Genomic DNA, 22,305 nt, shown 5'->3' with positions numbered 1-22,305 from the left:
TTCAACAAAAGCACTAGGATGAATGGCCAGAAAAAGTGGAAAACAAACATTAGTAACATAAAATGTGTTTGTTGCAGTCCTTTATTTCCATGTGGCTGAGGCTTTTCTGCTCTAAAGGGATATTTATCAGTCTGTGCATTGAATGGGACACATGTAAACACCCCAGGAAAGTTGGATATCCACAGTGGTTTTTATTCCAAGTACTAGCAGCATGCTGGTACTCTGAGCCAGATTGGAGTTAACATATAATGAAAACAAATGTTAACAAAATAATTTCCAATCACTATATTAAAGGTTTCCCATTTTAAGGGCTCTAATGAAACAGAATTAAGAGAAATGAAATGTCTACATGATCATTTCTAATTTCCATCTGATTATAAAAAAAAGTTTTATTAGGAAAGATTTGTAATTTATATTTAAGGCTTGAGAATGACTTGCCAGAAGCTATTGAGGGAACATCATTTGTAAAGCTTAGACAATTTATGCAAAGTGAGAAGAGAAAATGGTAACAAGTGGGCTAAAATCTGAAGCCTTTTACTCAGCATTTACTCAAGTAAAACACCCATTACTCACTCAGATCTACCTGATTAAGGACTGAACACAAATTGAGAACTTGGGTTTAGCCTTTTACCAATTTCTAAAAAGTCAATAATATAAAATAAAATAAAATTTACTGTGTATCCTACTCTAAGACAAAAAATAATGGGCTAAAGTAACGAAAAAGAAATTTAGTTTAGATAAAAGGTGTAAAATTGTATTGGATAAGACTCAGTCTAGTGAGTTAAATATGGCACAATGAATGGAACCATTCAAAGCAATATTAGATATGTATGTGGAAGGAAGAATACAGGGTCTTTCCTGCTTGATGTAAAATTTAATTGGCTAACCAGAGCAGTCCCTTCCAACTAAAGATAAGCAAAACTGGAGAAAACCAAAACCTCCATGTAATATGAAGGAGCAAAAGCAGAGAGATAAAAATTACCAGTTTGACAGGCATTCTGCTCACATCCCAAAACAGAGAGAGGTTTCAATATAGTCAAATACAGTGAACGATCATTGATGTGGGGCAATAAACCCATCATCAGATGCCATGTTTTCATGCATAAGGGTTGGGTGCTTGATCTTCTGAATCCAATATTATCATCTGATTGGATTTTAGGTTTGGCAATACAGAACCAACACCGTTCAGCCATGTTGTGCCCTGGCCTTAAACTTCAGTTAAATCTGCCCTTAATAAGAAAACGTTAATGGAGGGAAATGCTACTCATTATTAGATAAGGCATGTTGTGGAGTATATTACTTTATCACAAGTATACAGCCATCCACTAGTATCTGTTTAATTATACTGTACTCTTGTTGGTTTAAAATGTTTATTTATACTCTGTGTGGCACTGAGAAGTGGAATGCCATGTATGAGCAGTGTACTCTAATGAAATATCTATAGAGTGAGACAGAGTTCAATCATTGTCTGATTTGAAATTGAGGAGGCTTTAAGATCAGTCTGAATACTTTTTGGTGTATACAGACAGACACTTAAATACTTGCACTCTATGTAATTTGAAGCAGCCAAGCAAAACAAAGGTTGTGTGGTTTGGGAATACTAGATTACCTGGTATACACTGAACCTGCTCACAACAGGCTTTTTTACTGGTCCAATTTAATGTTAACCGTACTGTACATTTCAGAATAAAAACATATTTTAGCAATATTAAATACACATACAGGCCCCTCTTTGTACACTGTGACATGTCACACGCTACATGCTTTGTGTGTGTCTTTTAGCGTTTGCAGTGGAACGTGTGCAGAAAGCTAGCCTGATGCATAAAATACTTGCATTTCTTTAAGGTAAACACGGCTGAAACATTTGGGAGATTGAAATAAAAACAAGACCTTTATGAGACATAAAGGTATCACATAAAACTGTAGTGAATTAGAAGAACACTGGCTGAATCCGAGAACAGATAATCCTTATAAACATGCAGGAATGTTGTAAACTGTATGTGAACGATCTTAGGTTCATATGATACAGTACCTTAGGAGACTCATATTACATTGACTGCTGTCTAAGCCCCAGTCAGAGGATTTTCATGGCCTCAAAGATTAAAATAAATACATGTATCTTTCCTGCCTCCATGAAGACATTTTATGTACACAGTTTTATTATACTGAACAAAGATACCAAAGACTGATTTTTCTTGAGCTGTCAAAGTACAAAAGAAATGCAAAAAGTCCTTGCACAGATGTAGTACAGTGCTGAATTTTATCTTTTGGCAGGTGCTCAATATGCAGCCCACATAATCACATGTTAATGACTGGAGTGTGTTAATCAGCATGCATACCTGATTCCTTCTTGCCCAAGGAAAAAAAATAAAACAATTTATAGCATGTTAATGCTTCTACTTTTGAAAAATACATTGTAAATATACAGAACTGGGGGGAGAGGGAGGATTTTTCAAACACTGCTTTATAAAGAGATGAAATGGTCAAATAAAGGATCTATAGATTTGAACTGACCAACACAAAAACAAGGAGTCCTCTCTGAGGTATTCAGGCGGTGATTAATTCAGTTTTAACAATTTTCTTCCAAGAACGTAGGGGAAATAGTTAAAGTAACGCCTAAGTTTTAAAAATGTTATACAGCATCAAGAATAAAAATAATACAATAACTAGTGTACCAAAATAGTAATTATCTGATTCCCCACTAAACAAAGTTAATCACCTATTTCATTATCCTTACAAAACACGTTATTGAGGGAATAATTTTGTTCTGTTACTTTTAATTTAAAAGCTAAACAATATTCTACTCATGATTCTAATATAACCAAGGCCCGAATCCTATAAAGATTTGGACATGTGCTTAACTTTATGTACACAAGTAGTTCTGCTGAAGTCAAGTTAAGCACATGCCTAATTGTTTGCAGATCACAGACCAACATACAAAAAAAAAAGTGATTCAGAGCCTCAGTTAGCTTCTAAAAAAAAAACCCACTATATACCTTTTTTGCATTATAGTTGCCCAAACAGATGAATAATAATAATAATAATAGAAATAGAATGAAGCATGTAATTTGCCTTTTAGCACTTGTTACTTTCAACCAAGACTTTGCATCTGTGTAATCGCGTGTGAAGTGTTTATCTATCTAGACATTTATTCCATACTCATCACCTGGCACCCTACAAAGAATATTACCATTGTGGATTTGCAGTTGACACTCATATAGATGTGCACATGCAAATAACAGTTTACCTGAACAATTCAGCTGGTGAGAACTCCTGCAGACACAGAACTGGAGGTAACTGTTAGAATTTTGGGCACTTAAATTTGGTTCATTTTATACCTGCATCTAGATACCAAGTCAATTAAAAATGTGGATTTTTAAAATAAATTATAACTTTAACTTTGAGAATTTGAAGCCATGAACTGATGTAACAACACAATACCAAACAACCATGACAAAGCTTAATAAGTCTGAAAATTATTGAATTATCTCTTCTGAAAAACCAGAGCTGATGTACATTCCTTTTAAAGTTAAAAACTGCTTTTATACCAAGGGAAGTCTAGTATCATTTGTCTCTGGTTATCAGCAATGAGGCATTAAGGCCTACATAGTTCCACCAATTTCTGTTATCTTTCTGACATTAATAGTTTTTCTGAGGCTATAGAAAGTTAAACTGGATAATTGTTGGCTTAAAAAACTATTTAAAAGATAACAAATACAATACCAGGTCTATTCTCTTTTGTGTGCAACTTTCCCATCAACATTGATGAGAGCCATGTGCACAGACACAGCAAGAATTGCAGACCTATGAGCTTGCTTAACATGAAATCTGCAACAGATATATAATCTTGATATTATTACCATGCAAAATATATGGCAGTTCTCTCAGTTGACATATAATTCAATGAAATCAACACCAATTCCAAATGCACTGGCCGCTACTTGATTTTATAAAGTGTAGGGGATAACGTAGCACCCCATGGACGTAATAAGCTTGTAGTGCCATAATGTGTTTGCCTTCCCATGTGCAAAGTGCCTGTATCCCAGCTAACACTATCCTTTGGACCATATTCTGTGCTGCGGCAGGAGGCACAGCACAGACAATGTAGCTGAGGAGAGCACAGGGGAAAAGAGGGCTTTAAGCAACTTCGCAGCTCTCAGATTCTGCCTGCTCCAGAGACCAATATAGCCCACTGCATAAAACACAGTAGCCCCAGTAGCTGGTCTCCCCATGACTGCATATGGGCTACCCACACATCTTAGCACAGCTGTAGTGCAAAATGCTATGGCACTCCCCACCCCCCCACCCCCACCCCGCTCCTGGCACATCTTGTCTCAGTCCCTCCCCTGCCATGCCTCTACAGCAGGTGCTGCAAGGAGTGGGGAGAGAGGTGCCCCTGTGAAGGGGGAATTCTCCCCAGGGCCACTACTGCTCCTATACAGACCCTATAACCACTAGAGTTTCATATAGGCATCAGAATCTGGCCCTTTGTTCTCCTCCCACATGTATTTAGCAGAGAAGATCCTGCAACATGAAGTCAGACTCCAGATTTAATTTAGTTAAAGGTGTGTGAATTTAGAATCCCACTGCAGGCCCATCTCTAGTAGTTAGAATCATGAGAACATACCATACAATTTGTCATAAGTGTATCAGACCATTTGTTTATCTAGTCTTGTGGCCTGTCACTGACACTGCCTATACCTGATACTTCAGATTAAGGATAAAAGCCTCATAACTGACCTGGGTAAATTGCTCAAGGCTCTATATGAGAGTGGGTGTACAGGAGAGGGAAGTGTTTCCTGGCCCCTGCAGTGAATGAAGTGTGAATCATGATTACCATTTTTTTAAACATGGCTAACTACCAGTACAAATATTATTGGTCATAAAATTATCCAGCTACTTTTTAAATCTAGCTACAATATTTTACACTATGGTCTTACTCTCACTCCTCTCCATCCTCTATCACCAACTGTTCCTAATCAGTTTCCACAAGGAAATCATTTTTTGAATGCAATTTACAAGATTTATTTGTCCTGCTTGCTAATCCCTCCCACATGGGAGAACGCAGTGTGACTTCTGTACCTTCAAGCCCACACAATTTTTGTAATTTTTCGCCATTCCCTAAGTTTTAGGGGGTTTTGGGTTGTTGTTTTTTTTTTCCCAGAAAGGGAGAATTTAGCCCTTCACCTAGGAACAATGTTTTTTACTAGCAGATTTATCAACCGAAATAAATATCCACACCTCCAGCAATTTTTATTTTAAGTTAAAATTAGAAATACAGTGATAACGTCTCCAGCTCTGCAATGGAACACTGCAGGACCAAATCCTTCTATAGTTTTATTCCCCGCCCCCACTCTGTAAAATCAAATTGGTGGGTGATATGATACTTGTAGTGTAAGTCATTACAGGTCTGACGTTACAGTTGTTACACATTGCTGAATCTGTCAAATGAAAAGGGAGCACAAAGGGAATCTCCAAATGCAGCTGCTATTTTTCATTTGTTAAATCCTTTTATTACACCATATAAGTACACAGCTGGGAAATACTGTAGAGTGGGAGTTAAAACAAAATATTTTGGCTTCCAGACATTCAGAATACACAAAGGACTCAGTGGAAAGCAATGCCTGATATCAAAAGGGAGTGAAAGTTTGAAAACATTTCTAGCCAGCATGGTTTTTTGTTTTTTTTTAATGATAATGCACAATGTTGTTTAAAAGGTATCTTATGTTACAGAAAGTGTTGCATTCAATAAGTACTGGAAACAAATTCTTTGATATTTTCTTAGACAAATTTTCATATTGCAATATCTATCTTCATCAAAGAGCCATATAACCCTCATCTCTGCACAGGGCTGCATAGTGTATACTGCATATACCAAAATTCCCACTGGTCTTTGAGAGTCCTGAGAGTACAAAGAAGGTAAGATTGCGCACTTAATTAGATAACACACTAAAAGCCAAATTCTTCCTTTATATATATGGATGCAATACCCATTGAATTTACCACCACTATGTTTTTTCAGAGTAAGAGGGTGTAAGCAGGGGCCTTTCCCAACCTGCTTTACAACACAGTCAACACTCTGAATTAAAAAACTGATGGTCTTTCATGGAGTTCGGTTTTATTAACAAAGAAATTAGAAGCATGCAGCTCAAGCAATTTCCCCAGGTTTAGCAGCTCCTACAGTTCCTAACTGCTTAGCCCATCCCCATCCTTTCTCCAGAGCACCACTCAATCCTTATATAAGGAGCTGGAGTAAGCAGCCACTTGTATCGGTGAGTTATTAGAACTCTCTTAACCTTTTCCCAGCAAGATCAGCAACTGCTAGCAAGTTGGGGTGTTTCAAACAAACAGAGACAATTAACAGGAGTAAATGAGATTTGCACATAAGGATCAATGGCAGAATTTAGCTCTTAGTCAAAAATATTAAATTAGTCATTCTGAGTGACAGCCTCACATTGTAACAATTATTGTAAAAAACTGAAGATTTTTCACAACTTCTATGTTACAATCATCAAAGTAATGATGTCTCAGGTTCCACAGTAGATCAGCTGGGGCATCATTGTTGTGTTTGTTTTAAATTCAACTGACCTGATCTAAAGCCTTAGAACTTCAATTTTCACTTCTGGCCAAACCACTTAAGTTATACCTAGTCTTTCTTAGGCAAAAGTTCCCACTGATTCAGCTGAGCTGTGCTTGAATAAAGACTGCTGGATTTGACCCAAGGGAATTGTGGGACCAAATAATGATTTTCAGGAACTTTATCAAACGGTATGATGTAGTATTTTCGGAAACAAGGGAGGAAAACCAGAATGCTAAGTCACTCAAGCAAAGTTCATGCACCTGTTTCTGAAACATGATAGGCAGGAGAGTGACTTGTGGCTGTTCAGTCTCCTCAGAGGTACAGCAAATGTTGGCATGAAAGCGTATCATTCCAAAAGAGAGAAAATGGAAATTACATTTTGCCATTATAAATGTAAAGTCGTTTTAAATTATTGTACACGCGCTGGATGTTTGATCACATTCTGTGAGGCTCTAACATTTTGACTGAAGTACTAATATATTTCTCCACACAGAGCCTGAGTATATTGCCTGTGCCCTGGGAGATTCCAGGAAGGTTGAGAATTCCTTCCTCCCAGACGACAGAGTCACTCCATGATTGCTACTGTTGCCCTCAGGCTGCAACTCCCATTGCGCACGTGCCCCACTCTGGAATGGGCGGGAATGGCTCATAAGACCATAAGAATGGCCATACCGGGTTACACCATCTAGCCCAGCATCCTGTTTTCCGACAGTGGCCAATGCCAGGTGCCCCAGAGGGAATGAACAGAACAGGTCATCATCAAGTGATCCATCCCCGTCACCCATTCACAGCTTCCAGGAATGATTCTGCTCAGCACGGGCAAATATACAGGTAAGAAGTTCATTGAATCCCCATGCGCATTCAGTTTTTGGCAGCTCTGTTGAGACTCCCAGTTAGTTTCAATCATAATGGTGTTTTTGTCACATGGATGTCTGTCCAATGGGATAGACAACTCCATACTCATTTTTTCTTCAACATACCTGGTCAACCTAGCTGTGTCTCAGTTTCCCTATCTATAAAATGGAACAAACTGAGAATTACTGTGATATGTTATTTATTGAATGTCTTGAGCACATATGCAATTAAAATGAGGCTGTATTCCAATATCTAGGATTTTTCTATAACAGCCATTACCTGGATAATTATGTATAGCTATATGTGCTCCAGGACCATTCTAGTCTATCTTTACAAACAACAGAAAATATCACTCATAATTTCAATTGAAATCAAGGGGACTTTTGTCTGTTTAGCAACTGAAGCATCAGACTCTTGGAGACTTTTTAAACTCTGATCTTGCAATGAGTTATGCACAGGCTCAATTTGTGACTTATTGATTAGACAGCATTTCCTGCTCTATTTATATACTCTGAGTCATCCCAATTAATTTAATAAGTGTTATTATAAGTGTTACTACAGAAATACTTAGCATATATTTAGTGCCTTCATTCCCAGGATCAAATATATGAATGGTTTAAGTCTCCCAACATCTGTATAGGATAAATCACTATCATTATGTTTCTAACCTATGAAATAAATGTATTATTATTGATGCGTTTTTAAATGTATTATGGTGATGGTACTATTTAGTTTTCAAACTTAATGAAAAAAATAATTCTTAATGAAAATATCTGATTTTATAGATCTGACAAACTCACAAGAGCAAAGAAAAGGCAGGCATTTCACTTTAGCTTATTTGTATGAATTTACTGCTTGTGAAAGGTGCTGGTTTAAAAACAAGAGTTCTCCATCCACAGAACAGATGCAGTCAGAAGCAAATATCCATCCACACACCTTGATTCTGCTCAGCACAGGCAAATATACAGGTAAGAAGTTCATTGAATCTCCATGCGCATTCAGTTTTTGGCAGCTCTGTTGAGACTCCCAGTTAGTTTCATCATAATGGTGTTTTTGTCACATAGATGTCTGTCCAATGGGATAGACCACTCCAAACTCATCTCATATAAACCACTGAACAAATACCAGGCAGTGATAACTTTCAGTCACTGCTAACCTTGTTTGTATTTGAACTGGTGTTCTAGAACACGAAAGGCTTGATATGCAGTTAATCTCTTAAACTATTTGCCCTTCATAGAAGGCTACCATTTCCAATAAACATACTGAGTTGTGGTATCAGCCCAGATGTTAGCCTCTGTGTTCCAGTGCCAGACTATGAATGTTCTCGCTTTGCTCGGTTTCAGAGAGAAAATTAATATTACATTTATTATTTGAAGTTGAATATGCACTGTAGACAAGGGAAGGCCCTTCTTTAGAAACGTATTAAAGTTTCTTTCTGCCTTCAACATCTCCTGCAGCCCAATTAGATGACGGACAGTTATGAGCTACACTCTTCTTACTGAAATTAATGCACAAATATAAGAGCTAAAGAGGTTATGACATAAATCAGGGGATGACTGGAAACATGATAAATAGATGCATTTCCCTCCTCAAGGTGAAATCATCATATGATCTCACTCATATAGACCTGTATACCTAACAGGATTGTACAATTATAATTTATAATTATTCCATATTGATGTTGATCGATTAATAAGCCTGGCATCTTACTAATTAGAAATCTATGAAGGGTCGCATAGAATAGACCCTTCAAAATGAGAGATGAGGAATCTTCTGAGATACGAAATTCAAAAAGCTGCATATAAATGGAAAACTTACCATTCTATGCTGGGCTGAGATAACACTGTCCCAGTCGGCGTCTTGTTGTATGGTGGTGACCAGAGTTGGTAGCTCCTCCGAGTGAGGTTTGTTGTGCATTAGGGTGTGTAGGGGCAGATGGGAGGCCACATGATGATCATTGTTGCCCTCTTCCTTGTCTCGTGATGCTAAATCCTGGGTCATTGCTTCCTCTCCATCAGCTGCACAGGCAAATGGAGAGGTGGCCTGCTTGGAAGACATTCTTCTGTAGAGCAACAAAAGAGGGCAGGACATAAGATTTTACTATTGAGTACATAGATGAAGCTACAGATCAAAACATGAAAATTGGAGGCAGACCCTTATATACGAGTAGTCCTTTCTCATTTAGGTAATCCCACTGTAGTCAATAGGACTACTCAAAGGACTAAGGGTTGGGAGGATCTAGATCCTTGGCCATTTAACAGGTTCTTCAGAAGCTCAGAGCATTTCAGTTATGTGATAAAGGGGTCTTCAGTGGCTCCAAATGAAACATGGTATTGACTTATCCTGTGTCATCCCATTTATTTAGACTTGTAAAATGGTATCATTTTCTCCAGACTTAAGAGAATGATGACTTTTCTGGACATGTATATTCTGTTAATTGTGTCTCTGGGCCCAGTCCGCTAAACTTTTACTCCCATGAACAGTCCTACTGCCTTCAGTTGACTTCAATGGGATTACTTGCGTAAATAAGGAGTACTCCTATGAATGAGGGTTTGCATGATTGGATCCTTTGCTTACTTTGTCCCTTACATGTGGAATTTGTTTTCCTCACAGATGAGACTTTCTAAGTCATTAGCCAAGCTGTTCCAAAGAAAGACTATGATTTGTTTGTTTAAAGCTTTACCGTCTCTAAACCGGTTTTAAATTGCATCCAGTTTTACCTTTTGGAAAGGGTTCTGAGATATTCACTTGAAGAGTGCTATAAAACTGTAAGTGGCTTATTGAACGAATGACTGATAATGTATGATTAATTTGAAGCAATCTTCTGCAGTTTGACTTAAGTGCCTGAAATAATTATATTTCCATCTTTATTAGATATTGAATACAAGATACAAAGCATTTGAAAGAATTCTGTTAAATCTGAGTGTCAAGTTGTAATAAATAAGTATATTTATTTAAAAGGTCATTTCCTAATAATAGCTTCTTAATGCCATTCTATATGCAAACACAGCTGTGTCACAGTTTATGTTACTTAAACTAAAATATAAATTATTCCAATTCAAATTTTTTAAACACTTTTTAAAAATGTCTAGTGAAAATAACCACAACTGTCAAAGCAGACATCTAAAATATATTAGATTTTTTTACAGTTTTTAGTAATTTTACAATATCTGTAATACTGAAATTGCTTTGGAACAACTAAGGAATAAGATCTCCACCTTAATTGCTCTTTAGCAATAATTGATTTCATACCATTTCTTTAAAAATGCACAAATCAGTTAACATAGGAAACCACATGAGCATTTTTCAAATTAGCAAATCATTAACTCGCTAGTACTGTTTCTACAGACAAATAAATACTGATTAAAGGGTCTGGAAATCTGAGACTAACAGTTAAATTTACAAATGTGTCACATGCTTTCATGAATATTACAGTGAAGGAAATATCAAGTGAGAAGAAAAATAATTAAGTTAATTCCAATTTAAACAGTAGTTTTTATGTAGCAGCCCATGTTTCACATAGGATTTAACAGCTAATGCTAAATTTCTCACAATTAATGAGGGGGCTCAGATTTAGTATTCTACAGTGAAAAAAATTAATATAGGAACAGCTAATCTAATTATGCACAGTTCTAAATAAAAGTATTACAAGCTTTTGAAGTGCTTTGATACATATTAAAATGCTGATACCTATTTAGAATAACCATTCTATAAATAATGATAATCCTGCCTCAACTTGATACTAGTGGTAGGGGCGGGGATAAAAATTTGCATTTCCTTTAAGAGTACTAAAGTTGTCAATGAGTAGTATTGAGTGAATATAACACTCATACTCCAGTAAAGAATACATATTTATGGTGCACATAACAGGCGGAAAGTTCAGAAACTATTATTGTTACAGGTATTTGAAGAGGCTCTGGTTCATACTTACTATGACCTAAGATAATCAAAAGATTAAGATATATTGAGAGATTATTTCTATATTTCTGATTACAATCATCATATTAATTTACTCATTCACATGACAACATAATACATTTACTATGGTTTTATACAATTTATAAACTGTGCATTTAAAAGTGAAAGTCACAATTTGCATTTAAAAGTGAAACTCACAAACTGCATTGACTTCACCTCCTTAACAAACACCATTCCTGTTATAAATTGAACTGGCTTCCTCCAATAGCAATAGCTATGGTTGTTTTTTCAGTATAAATTAATCATGACACAAAACCAGAAATGAAAATGTCTCTTAAGAATAATTTCGAGTACAAATTGCACCAATGAATAATAGTGCACAATCTTAATTAAACACAACTGTGCAGCTGTGAAAATAGGCTAAATCTGTCCAAAGCTATGAGTTGGCTTTAAAGGCTGGTTTGTTAGGGAGTGTTTTCTTAAGGAAGGCTGGGCCCCTAGCCTTAATCAGCCAATAAATTATTTCCTGCAATTACATTAAATAGAAAATTATCTTCAAATTGGGAATGTTAATTGAAAATCAAAATTCAGAGTGAAGTTTAGAAATTACATGCTGAATATAATTAGTCTAGAAAGGCTTCACCTCTGTTTCATAAATAGGCTTTTGGTAATTCCTCAAGTGACCATTCAGTAAAGCTACCTACTTGTAATATAGTACAGTAGAAAAATCTTTTTTTTCTGTTATATATATATTATATATATATATATATATATATATATATATATATATATATATATAATTATATATAAAATATGAATTATATAAATATATATATTTTTCTCTCATATTTTACATATATACACCCACACAAATATATTATTATAGTTAATTTAAGTTAATTATTTATAAAAAGGGTGAGAATGTGCCATCTCTAAAATATACTAACACAGATACTGTCCTACATACCTATAGCTATCAACCCCTCCCTGCAAGTTTCAGTTACCTTTTTCTGTACTATATTAAATGGGAATACTCTGGTGTAAGGGCCAATTCCTGCCAGCCCTATCCATGAGAATCTCCTGTTTACCTCAGTAGGAGTTCTGCACATGGAAAACTGTGAGATCAGGCTCTAACCAATGGCTGAATTTAACCCATAATTTCCAAGGAGTATGATCAAATACTCCCACTGAAATAGCCCATCAGATTAATCCTTAGTTTTTGTCCCATCGATCCACAAAACAGGTTGTAATGCTAAAATAAATTTTTGAAAAATATCATGGGTAGCTCATTTTTAAATATTAATAATTTTTCAATTTTAAACTTAAAATATTCAAAACTAACTTACCATAGTCCTACAATTTCAGTAATAAAAATAAATTAGACATATAAAAGGTGCCTCAATGTTGCTAATTTCCATTTTACCTTATTTTATTTTTGCTCTGTTATAAATTAAAATCAGTCAAATGATTTTTTTAAATTTCTGTTAAAAAAAAAGTCTCCTTCGTTATAACCCCTGAAAACAGGGGTTTATAATGGAAGTGCTGACACAACCCTAACTAAAGCAGCGCAAATGGTGCCGCTATAATACACAAAATCAAGTTCTATTATTCTAAACTATCCTCGCTCGTGGGGTTTTTCTTTACTGTGCTCCTAGTCAAACTGCTGAAGCATGAAAAATTTAAATGCAATCAAGTGGGTCCAATTCTACTTTACTAGAACAAGTGTCTACAGTGGTACAATCTTAAACAAGATGCAACAGATTTGTTTGGTGCTTTTCTTCTTTATTTTTTTTAACTGTTTATTTATAATATTGTGCAGTGGAGATAAAATAAGAGGAAATTACACTCACATGATATCAGTGTATCGACTACACAGCACACATTATAATCAGAGAGAAAAAAATACATTCTCACACTGGTTAAATTGACTGGTTAGCACAACTATCAGCAAGGCAAACAATATACCTATGGGATTTGAGACAGATGGGTATGAATCCAGAATCATTTATCTGAAGTCCATTCCCCTATTCAGCTTTCCTAATTTGGGTTAAACAAACAGGTTCGGGTTTTACAAAACCAAAACAAGACACATCTCACTTTCAAACTGAGATGGACAAAAATGGAACCATTTAGCCAAACCTCAGTGAAGTTGTGGAAATGGGAAGGGTTCGTAAATTGGGACCCCAATTTCAACTAGCCTTGGTTTCCATGTTGTAAAGCCAAAATCCCAAGCGTGGGTCTGCGCCGCTCCCATATTTAATGTCAAAATGTATACGCCTTAATTTTTACCTTTAGAAGAATGTGCCTGTCCTCTAATGGAGCCTGGCAGACAGTCATTCTATAAAAACATCACAGATTTCCTTTTTCCTAAAGGTAATACTTGTCACCCTTTCCCAAAACTACAAAAGATTATAGAAACTTTTCATCTAAGGCTTTTCTATGGCCTGAAGTTCTTCAAATGATTTAAAGCTGCTTCCTTTGAATAACTAGGTGGCATGCCTAACACCAAAGACATGTAATGTCTAAAACCGTCCATCCATTACTCACAGAAGGACCAACTGATGAAATGCTCCGGTGGAAATCAGGGATCAATCTGGGGTCCTAGCCAGGAGATATTTAAACCCAAATTACACAGCATTAACTCGCAGACAACAATAATGTAAGCACCTAGTCACAATTTAAGAATACCTAAACTATCGTATAACAATGAGCTATATGACAAGGGACACTTGTGGCTGACCATAGATTGCAACGGAATCTAAAGACTGTTTTGCCCCTCCCTATCAAAGCCTTCATAAAGCTAAATCTATAATCCCAAAAGTATAGAGGCAGGGTTTTGACAATGCCGATCCTCCTCTCCTTAAAGGTGACCATCCTTATTTCCTCCCCCAAAGCCCCAGTTTATCAAAGCACTTAACCACACGTTTAACTTTAAGCATCCAAGTAGTCCAACTGACTTCAAACTGGACGGCTCACTTACTTACGGTTAAGCACATGCTTAAGTGCTTTCATGAATCAAGACCCAAATGAATTATAAAAGAAACATTTTTCAGAAGTCCTCAAAAAAAAAAAAACCTTTAAATGAAAAGAAGCATTTTTCCTTCTAACTTTTCACAAGAACTTAGTGTTCAAGATAGATGCTACTCAGATAAGCCTGGAGATGAAATCCTGTCTCTCTCTCTCTCTCTCTCTCTCCCCACACAGAACCAGGGCAGCAGAAATGGAAGTTTCTCCCATCTTTGTCAAATCTTACCCAAAGGGCCCTCTGCTACAGATCCACACCCACAACCGTAAGCAAGTGATTGTGCCGCCGCCTGGTTGTTTGCCCTCCTGTTCCCCCTCCTCATGGCAGACTCCAGCACTCTATGGCGGTAAGCCCTACATGGAACTTGAGAGTCCAATCTTGAGTCCTTAGGCCTCCTCCTAAACTCAAGGCCTGCATCCATGAATCATGCCTTACCAACTGACCACTCCTTACATCTGTGTAATCCCACCAATACCAACTATAGGTCTGATGCTAAACTGGGGTAAACTGACAGAGCTCCACTGAAGTTACTGGAGTTGCAACGATTATTCCAGCTGAGGTACTGGCTCAGAATATTGTAAACACACAGGGAAATTATCACTATTTGCCTTTGCTGTGGAAGGATCCCAATTTCAAGTTATGGGCGCATTCAAATATGACTTAATTTAAAGAAAAATGAAAATGCTGTGCCAATAGCCCAATCATTTTGCAGCTCTGCTCCCGTAAAACAAAGTTATGAAGACATAACTCAGCAACATAATTCATTGTTTATCTAATGTTGTAATCCGTCTGTCATGTAAGAATAAACAGTTATTTCCTAAAATTATAAAGTCCCACATCTGATTGCAAAGAGCATTAGAAACAGGAATGAGCAGTTACTAAAATATTCACTACTCCTGAAGCCCCACACTCCTACGTGTCCCTACATACAAAACCTACATGGAGTTAGACTGATGACACATCAGCATTTTGAGAATGAGAAGAGAGTGTGGGCTGTGCATAGGACTGAAAGCTAGTAACTCCTGAATTCTACCCCAGCTCTGCCATTGAAGTCCAGTGTGGCCTTGGGCAAATCAATTAATCAGTCTCTCAGTTTTCCCAATCCTTACCTCATGGGGGGTCATGAGGATCAGCTAGATAATGTTTGTAAAGCACCCTGAAGATTATCAGTGTTAAGCTGATTCATGAGAAAGATCATTCCAGGAACTGCATTGGGAATAAGAGAGGGAAAAAGGAATAGATTCAAGGAATGGCAGTGAACAACATTAATTGCAGTGCCCAAGACTCCAGCTAAGATAAACATCAAGCTAAGTCATATAAGTGCAGCCTCCACAATACACACGTTCAGGTATACCCACCTTTCTATTTACAAACCAGACAAATTACTCTTGTTACTAGAAATAGCCTGAATCACAACATTTGATTCCATATCCACTTTCCCAAAGCTCAGAAGCAATAAGATCTGGTCCCAGCTCTAATTCATTCTCTCAAATGTATAATATAATATCTGCACAGTTTATTGAATGATGCAAAAGTATTTTTTTAAAAAGACTGCCATTCACCTTTTGTCATTGTGGATAATTATACTGACAGTGCAGTCATGTACATTCCCTGGGGGTTAGACTAGATGACCCCTGTGGACCCTTCTAAACCTACGATTCTTCGTAAAATATTAGAGTTAAAAAATGATTCTGTCTCTTTATCGGACTGTCAAAACCATTAAAATGAACTAAACAAAAAACACCATACAACCCCTGCAGACTTTATGATGAAAATCCTATGCAAGCTATTTTTGACAGGTGAGATGTTCCTTTTTCTTTATTCAGTATCAATATTTTTCACTGAGAATATGCAGCCACACTCACACAGAATGCAGTGAAGGGCAGTGGAATACAGGATAATGACTTAGTACCCGAGAGGTGTTCTTCTCAAGTCACAAAAGTTAATATTTTCTACAGTTTATTTTTAGCTGACAATATTGCTGTCACTTTATTTATACAGCTTAAGACTGTTCTTTGGACTGGAGCTCATATGCCCTGGAATGCTTTGACTCATGAATTGTTTCTCCTGATAATGTTACATCACGTAACCACCTCTGTTTAATTGGTTAGTATTAGCTTCTCTGTGGTGACTGTGAGGACTTTAAAGTCCTATGACTGTGACATGTGTCTCTGGATATCCAATTTCCTACTGTTGCAAAAAAAAAAAAATCTGACTTCAAGCAATCTTTACCAACGACTTTCCAACTTGTGAACAATAGTGAGTGTACCAGCAACTTATCCATCATAACTTGTTAGAATTTGTTTCTTTAGGCAGCAAGTAATAGAACTTACAGTGTAAATAAAAAGTATCCCATTAAGAATAAGATTAAAAAACAATGGTTGCTATAAATAAGCATAAAGTCACAGGTTTTTATGGAAAAGAATGCTTAATTGTTTAGCTAAAAGATTGCATAAATGGTTTTGATAAAAATGCCTAAAAATACTTACAGGAATTTATTTCAACATATTTAGACTTTGAGTCAACAATTCACATAAAAAACAGAAATAGCTTTTTACCCTAATAAAGTTAATAAAGTTCTTGTTTTAATAACGTGAAATCTGCAACTCAATACTTTAATCTGTAATGCAGAAGATCCTAACAGGTTGTTAATTAAATCCTTCTGATACTTTACGGGGTATATGCTATATTGGTAACATACAGGATACATGTTATATTGGTATAAATACAATGTCTTTATATATTTTCCTCCTACAGATCAATTTTCAGTAGTTGCCTAGGACACCACAAAATATAGTAAAGTGAAAACTTAGTCACAGGGTTGCAAAAACAAAAGTTGATGTTCCATGACTCAGTGCCACTCAACACAGAATTGAGTGATACACATTATCTACAATCTGATTCCCCCCCCCCCCCCCCGATATTTTTGATGCTCATTTTTAAGCTAAATACAGCATTTCTGTAATTCATCTTCTTTTCAGATAATGAAATGAAGTCTCAATTTCAGGCTCATCAGTCAGTTTGCACTAAATCACCTAATTATTACCTCCGTATACCATGAAACAATGTTTCTGCAGTTCAGTAACAGATTATCTTCTTAATGAAAACCTTACAGTACAAGACTAAAAAACATTTCTAGCAGGCAAAGTATTTCTGATTCAGTAAAGGTTATGCAAGCATCAAAGCAGTTGAATACAGGTGCCAAACCACATTGCCAGGAGCTCTTAGTACTGTGAGGTAGTGTTACCTGACAGCTTGGTGAATATAAAATTACTTGTTTCTCCAACTGAAGACAATCAAATTGTCACCTTCCATTGTAATAATGCACAACTAGACATCAGCAAAGTGCAAACATAATTACCAGGAAGAAAACAAAACAAACAAAAACAAAAATATTAAATCTAAATTTCTTTAAAGGGTAAACTCAAAAGGCTTCCACAAAAAGGGAGCTCATTTTAATACCAAATATTATGGTGCAACCCTGCTATTATTTAGCAATAAGATTTATAGGTCTTGAATTAAGTGAAAATGAAAAACAGAAGAAGGATGAATATATAAAAAGCATAAATACTGGTAAGAACCATCCCAGTGTCTCACATATGCACATATAAAAGATTACACTAGTGCACTGGTGTGCCTCCACGGATAAGTGTGCATCTACTGCATTACTGTTAGTATAAACTTCTATATTCAGGGGTTTCTCTCTAACTCATAAAAAGTAACTCCAGACTGGAACCTGGCATGCATTGATTCAAACGACAAGCAAATTGTTTTTAGAACTAAAAAACAACTTTCAGTTTCAACTTGAAATTCCACAGATCTTTAATCTACAATGTGTTTAAGTGACTTTTAACATTTTAAGAATTTAAGGGCAGGGTTTTGGAATGGTAAGGTTAGTTCATATGAACTAACATTTTCAACAAAAATGTCTTGAGGGTGTTCAGTATCTGGACTGTCTCTCCAGCAGTGATATCTGCATTTTGACAAGAGACATCATCATGAACGGTTCCATAGTGATCTGTGAAATCAAAGACTGAGTTTTACAGATACTGTAGCTATGAACATCCTATGCCACACAAAATAGAGCCTTTTTAGGATTTACACATTATAAAGTTTCTTATCATTTTGATTTATTCATAAAATGTGAAATACCTATTGATATGATACACTACAATCTAGCGTGTAAGTCCATCTTTTTTAAAGACACAAGCAACCTCGTGTTTTCAGCAATGCTAGGGGAGTCACAAAAACTAAAACAAAACCAAAGAAATGCAAAGCTAACACTGCATCTTCAGCAATAGGTTTTGTCTAGTTGCAAGAATGGAGGAGAGAACACAAAGAGCTCCTTTTCTCACCTTGCACTCCTGCACAGGGGCCAGACAAAGCCTAGCTCTTGTTCACAGAGAAGACGCAAACACTGCTCCAGAGTAGCACAGAAATTGGTGTTAGCCTCCTGAAAGGGGGTGGAGAGAAGGGCAAGGCCATGGTCCTGCCCCATATGCATCAGCAAGCAGAGCTGCCCCCACGTCCTGCACCCAGTCACAGGCCCAAAGTCTCTAGGAAGATCGCTACACCCTTTTCCCTCCCAACAATATTACAAGCACATTGTCTTAAAGAGAAAATGTAGCCCCTAATTTGAACCACTGAGCCTAAGACTTAGATTGTACATATCATACAACATGGAAAGCTCCTCCTCTTCATTGTGTGGGTGCATGTCCCTCCACAGTTAAGAGGTTCACCTGCACATGTGAGCACTGTAGTGGAGATCTGATAATACAGCATTACTTTCAAAGGGCAGTGCAGCACCCTAAGGAGTATTCATAGAGCTCTAGAGGAAGATGTGGGGACTGCAAGTCCACTACATTCTTAAAGTCACAGCACTTTACACATAAATTCATGAATGAGCATTTTACCCTTCAGTAAGCAACATGAAATGAGTCTAAACTGTCAGACTTAGATTTGATTTTTGTGACTTTGATGAGTTTGTGTTTTCGTTACAACTCTTATTTTACTAAAGCAGGCTCATGCGTGTAACAAGATAGCGTTATGCACAGTGTTTCCTTGTTTTGAACTGGTGCCTACACAGCACAATACCCTACATGCATAGAGAACTGTTAATCTTGCAGGATCTGAAAATGTATTTACAGAGCATGTACAGGAATCACTTAATTCACCAGTGAACAGCAACTACTATTAGGGCAAAAAGAACAGGAGGACTTGTGGCACCTTAGAGACTAACCAATTTATTTGAGCATAAGCTTTCGTGAGCTACAGCTCACTAAGGTGCCACAAGTCCTCCTTTTCTTTTTGCGAATACAGACTAACACGGCTGCTACTCTGAAACCTACTATTAGGGTAGAAGGCCTCAACAGTGCTTTAGGTGCGAGTTATGAAGAACTATGTCCTGCTGAAACTTCAGGGTGAGTTTTAAGCAGGCAAAACGTAACTGCTTGATTGGCATTTTGGCCTGGAAGAATACTGGGACAAATCCCTCTAACACTTACATAGAAAAATACACAGTGCATTCTTCAATGATCACAAATGGACAGGGTCCCCGATGCATGTGGACAATAAAAAAAAAACAGTTTCTAATTATATTTTAGGTGAACAGATGAAAGCAACAGTTGAATAAGTTTGAATAGTTTAAAAGCTTCCATAAAACATTAAATAACTAACTAACTGTGTTCTCCATAAATTAAATGGACCAGCTGCCATTAAAAAGGCATGAACAATTTGAAGTTCAATTTACTGAAGGTTTCCTCATTTTTAGACTGGATTTTAGGTATTTTTTCTTCTATCCTGACATAGGATTCACTGATGAAAGCTTTATCATAGTTTTAACTGCCCTTTACATCTAAAAATATATTTTTCATGGAATATACAGCAAACCAAAGATACAATTTCTAACACTTTAAATAAACATTTAGTACAACTAAGAAAACAAATAATTAAGTCTTTGTTTTTAATAATTTTAATTTATTTTTAAACTAGCTCCCCAATGTAAACATTAATGTAGTTTTAAAAGAATTTTATTGGAACGTTTGGGTTAGGCATTGGAAAACATCACAGAATGTTAATGTTAGCTTCCTGTAGACTCATAGGTAGAACCTACATTATTCAGTCATTCAATTTTGTGAGATCAGCTAGAGTACAGCTTCTGTATAGGCACACTAATGCTGTTGCATCAACTGCAAAGGAAGCTATAGTACTTTCCCATACTTAAGGTTCAATCCTGCAAATTGCCAAACACCTCCTGTGAAGGACTGAGAACCCTAAATTTCCACGGACTTCAATAGGAGTTGAAGGCACACAGCACCCTGCAGGATTGATCGGTAATTGCTAGAAGTGCAAAAGCAATCCTAAGGGGAAATGTGAATAATGACAAAATTATCAGTTGTTCCCCAACCCCAAAGTGCTCAAGGTTCCATTACAATATTTTAAAAAATACATTGAAATAAACATCACTAAGCATAGGGATGTGTTAGAACAAAAAGGAAACCCAAATCCGGACAACTCCAGCACCAGAGCACCAAATAGAAGTTGTCTTTAATGATTTGAAGTGCAGTAGTTGTCTTCGGTGACAGTTTAAGGGAAATATATATAACAATACATTTCCACTAATTCAAATTATTTTTTAAAATAACTCTTACCGTTACCATTTCAAATTCAGTTAATTTTTATACAACTGACTGCAGCTTAAGCACTGAAATGTTCTCTGTAGTGCCTGATGTGGTGCATAACAGCTGAAATAAATAGCTCTCTATTGTGGTTTTCATCTCTGACCTGATTTTTCCTATGTTTTTAGGATACACCATATGATCTGTATTTGAAAATGAAGAATCCTAGTTTTCTCAACACTGTCAATTTTTGCTCAAGGCTATATGTTGTAACAGTTTCCCGCTTGTGTATATTGGTAATAATTTATCATAGTCAGGCGAACAATATATAATACATGCTGCTGATTACTTCTAAAGACAAAATCTAATGGTTTCATTTACTCCTGCACATTTGTTGTGAACTATGTCATCAATTTAAAAGTAAGGCATTTTCAGTATAAAACATGGGATTTTACTGATTTTGATAGCAGTGTTCTCATCTACACCAAAATTCATGAATGAGACACTCATTCTCCAGGGGTCTTTAGGATAAAAAAGAGCCCTGCACTTATTTAAGGTATTGTGACATTCTGATAAAGAGTTGTGACAAGTTGACATTATGGACCAAATCATCAGCTGGTATAAATCAAGGTCACTGTATTGAAGTCAATAGACCCAGCTGAGGATTTACACCAGCTGAGGATCTGGCCTTTTGTCTTTACACTGCGTACAGAACATAATATTGGGCCATGATGTAATACAACATTGCCAGGCATTGAATAAAAATCATCAGGTGAAGATGCAAATGTTACACCATCATGATGGATCACATAGTATTATGATAAATTTTTCCCCACAGGGCAAAGATAAATATGAGACAACCTGAGGGGATGATGTAGAATCTGCATTCAGAATGGTAGAAGACTATTGTATTCTCAATATCCTTTCAAACCATTCTGCTTTAATTTGTTCAAAATAATATCAGGCATAAACTCTCAGAATAAGCATTTTCAAAAATAGTGACAGCAACTCCTTTGATTAGTATAAGTGGCAACATTAAACAATCATTTTGAGGGGAATCTACAACCTGCTGTAAATTCAAATATGATTTTATTTTTAATTTAAAAGCTGAATTTTCCCTGCTATTCTTTAGTGAAATGGGGGAGGGGATACAGCAGCTCCCATCAGGGAGGGTCATGTGGGACATCAAAATATGCCAGCCTCCAGCACAGCATCCACAATTACTGAGCTACTAATAATGGGCTCCCAACTTATGGACTCTGTGGAATTCTCTCCAGGCAGACCAAGTTCCATATGGGGAAGTATGTGAA

The 22,305-nt window shown here is 36.5% G+C and overlaps 1 protein-coding gene across 1 annotated transcript in view; it reads right to left on the bottom strand.

The window, feature by feature from the left end:
* SOX6 (SRY-box transcription factor 6) overlaps positions 1 to 22,305 on the bottom strand; it is a 294,444-nt gene that overhangs the window by 270,117 nt on the left and 2,022 nt on the right. Inside the window, exons 2-3 of the mRNA XM_084631143.1 lie at positions 15,488 to 15,584; positions 9,254 to 9,497 (exon numbers count right to left, since the gene is read on the bottom strand). Of these exons, the coding sequence (XP_084487269.1) occupies positions 9,254 to 9,497; positions 15,488 to 15,492 (249 nt within the window). The 5' untranslated portion in view covers positions 15,493 to 15,584. The remainder of the gene's footprint in view (positions 1 to 9,253; positions 9,498 to 15,487; positions 15,585 to 22,305) is intronic.

Source organism: Lepidochelys olivacea (assembly GCF_965140295.1).
Source record: "Lepidochelys olivacea isolate rLepOli2 genome assembly, chromosome: 6".
NCBI lineage: Eukaryota > Metazoa > Chordata > Testudines > Cheloniidae > Lepidochelys > Lepidochelys olivacea.
The sequence above is the reverse complement of the archived record's forward strand: the minus strand, read 5'-3'. Positions and strand labels throughout refer to the sequence as shown.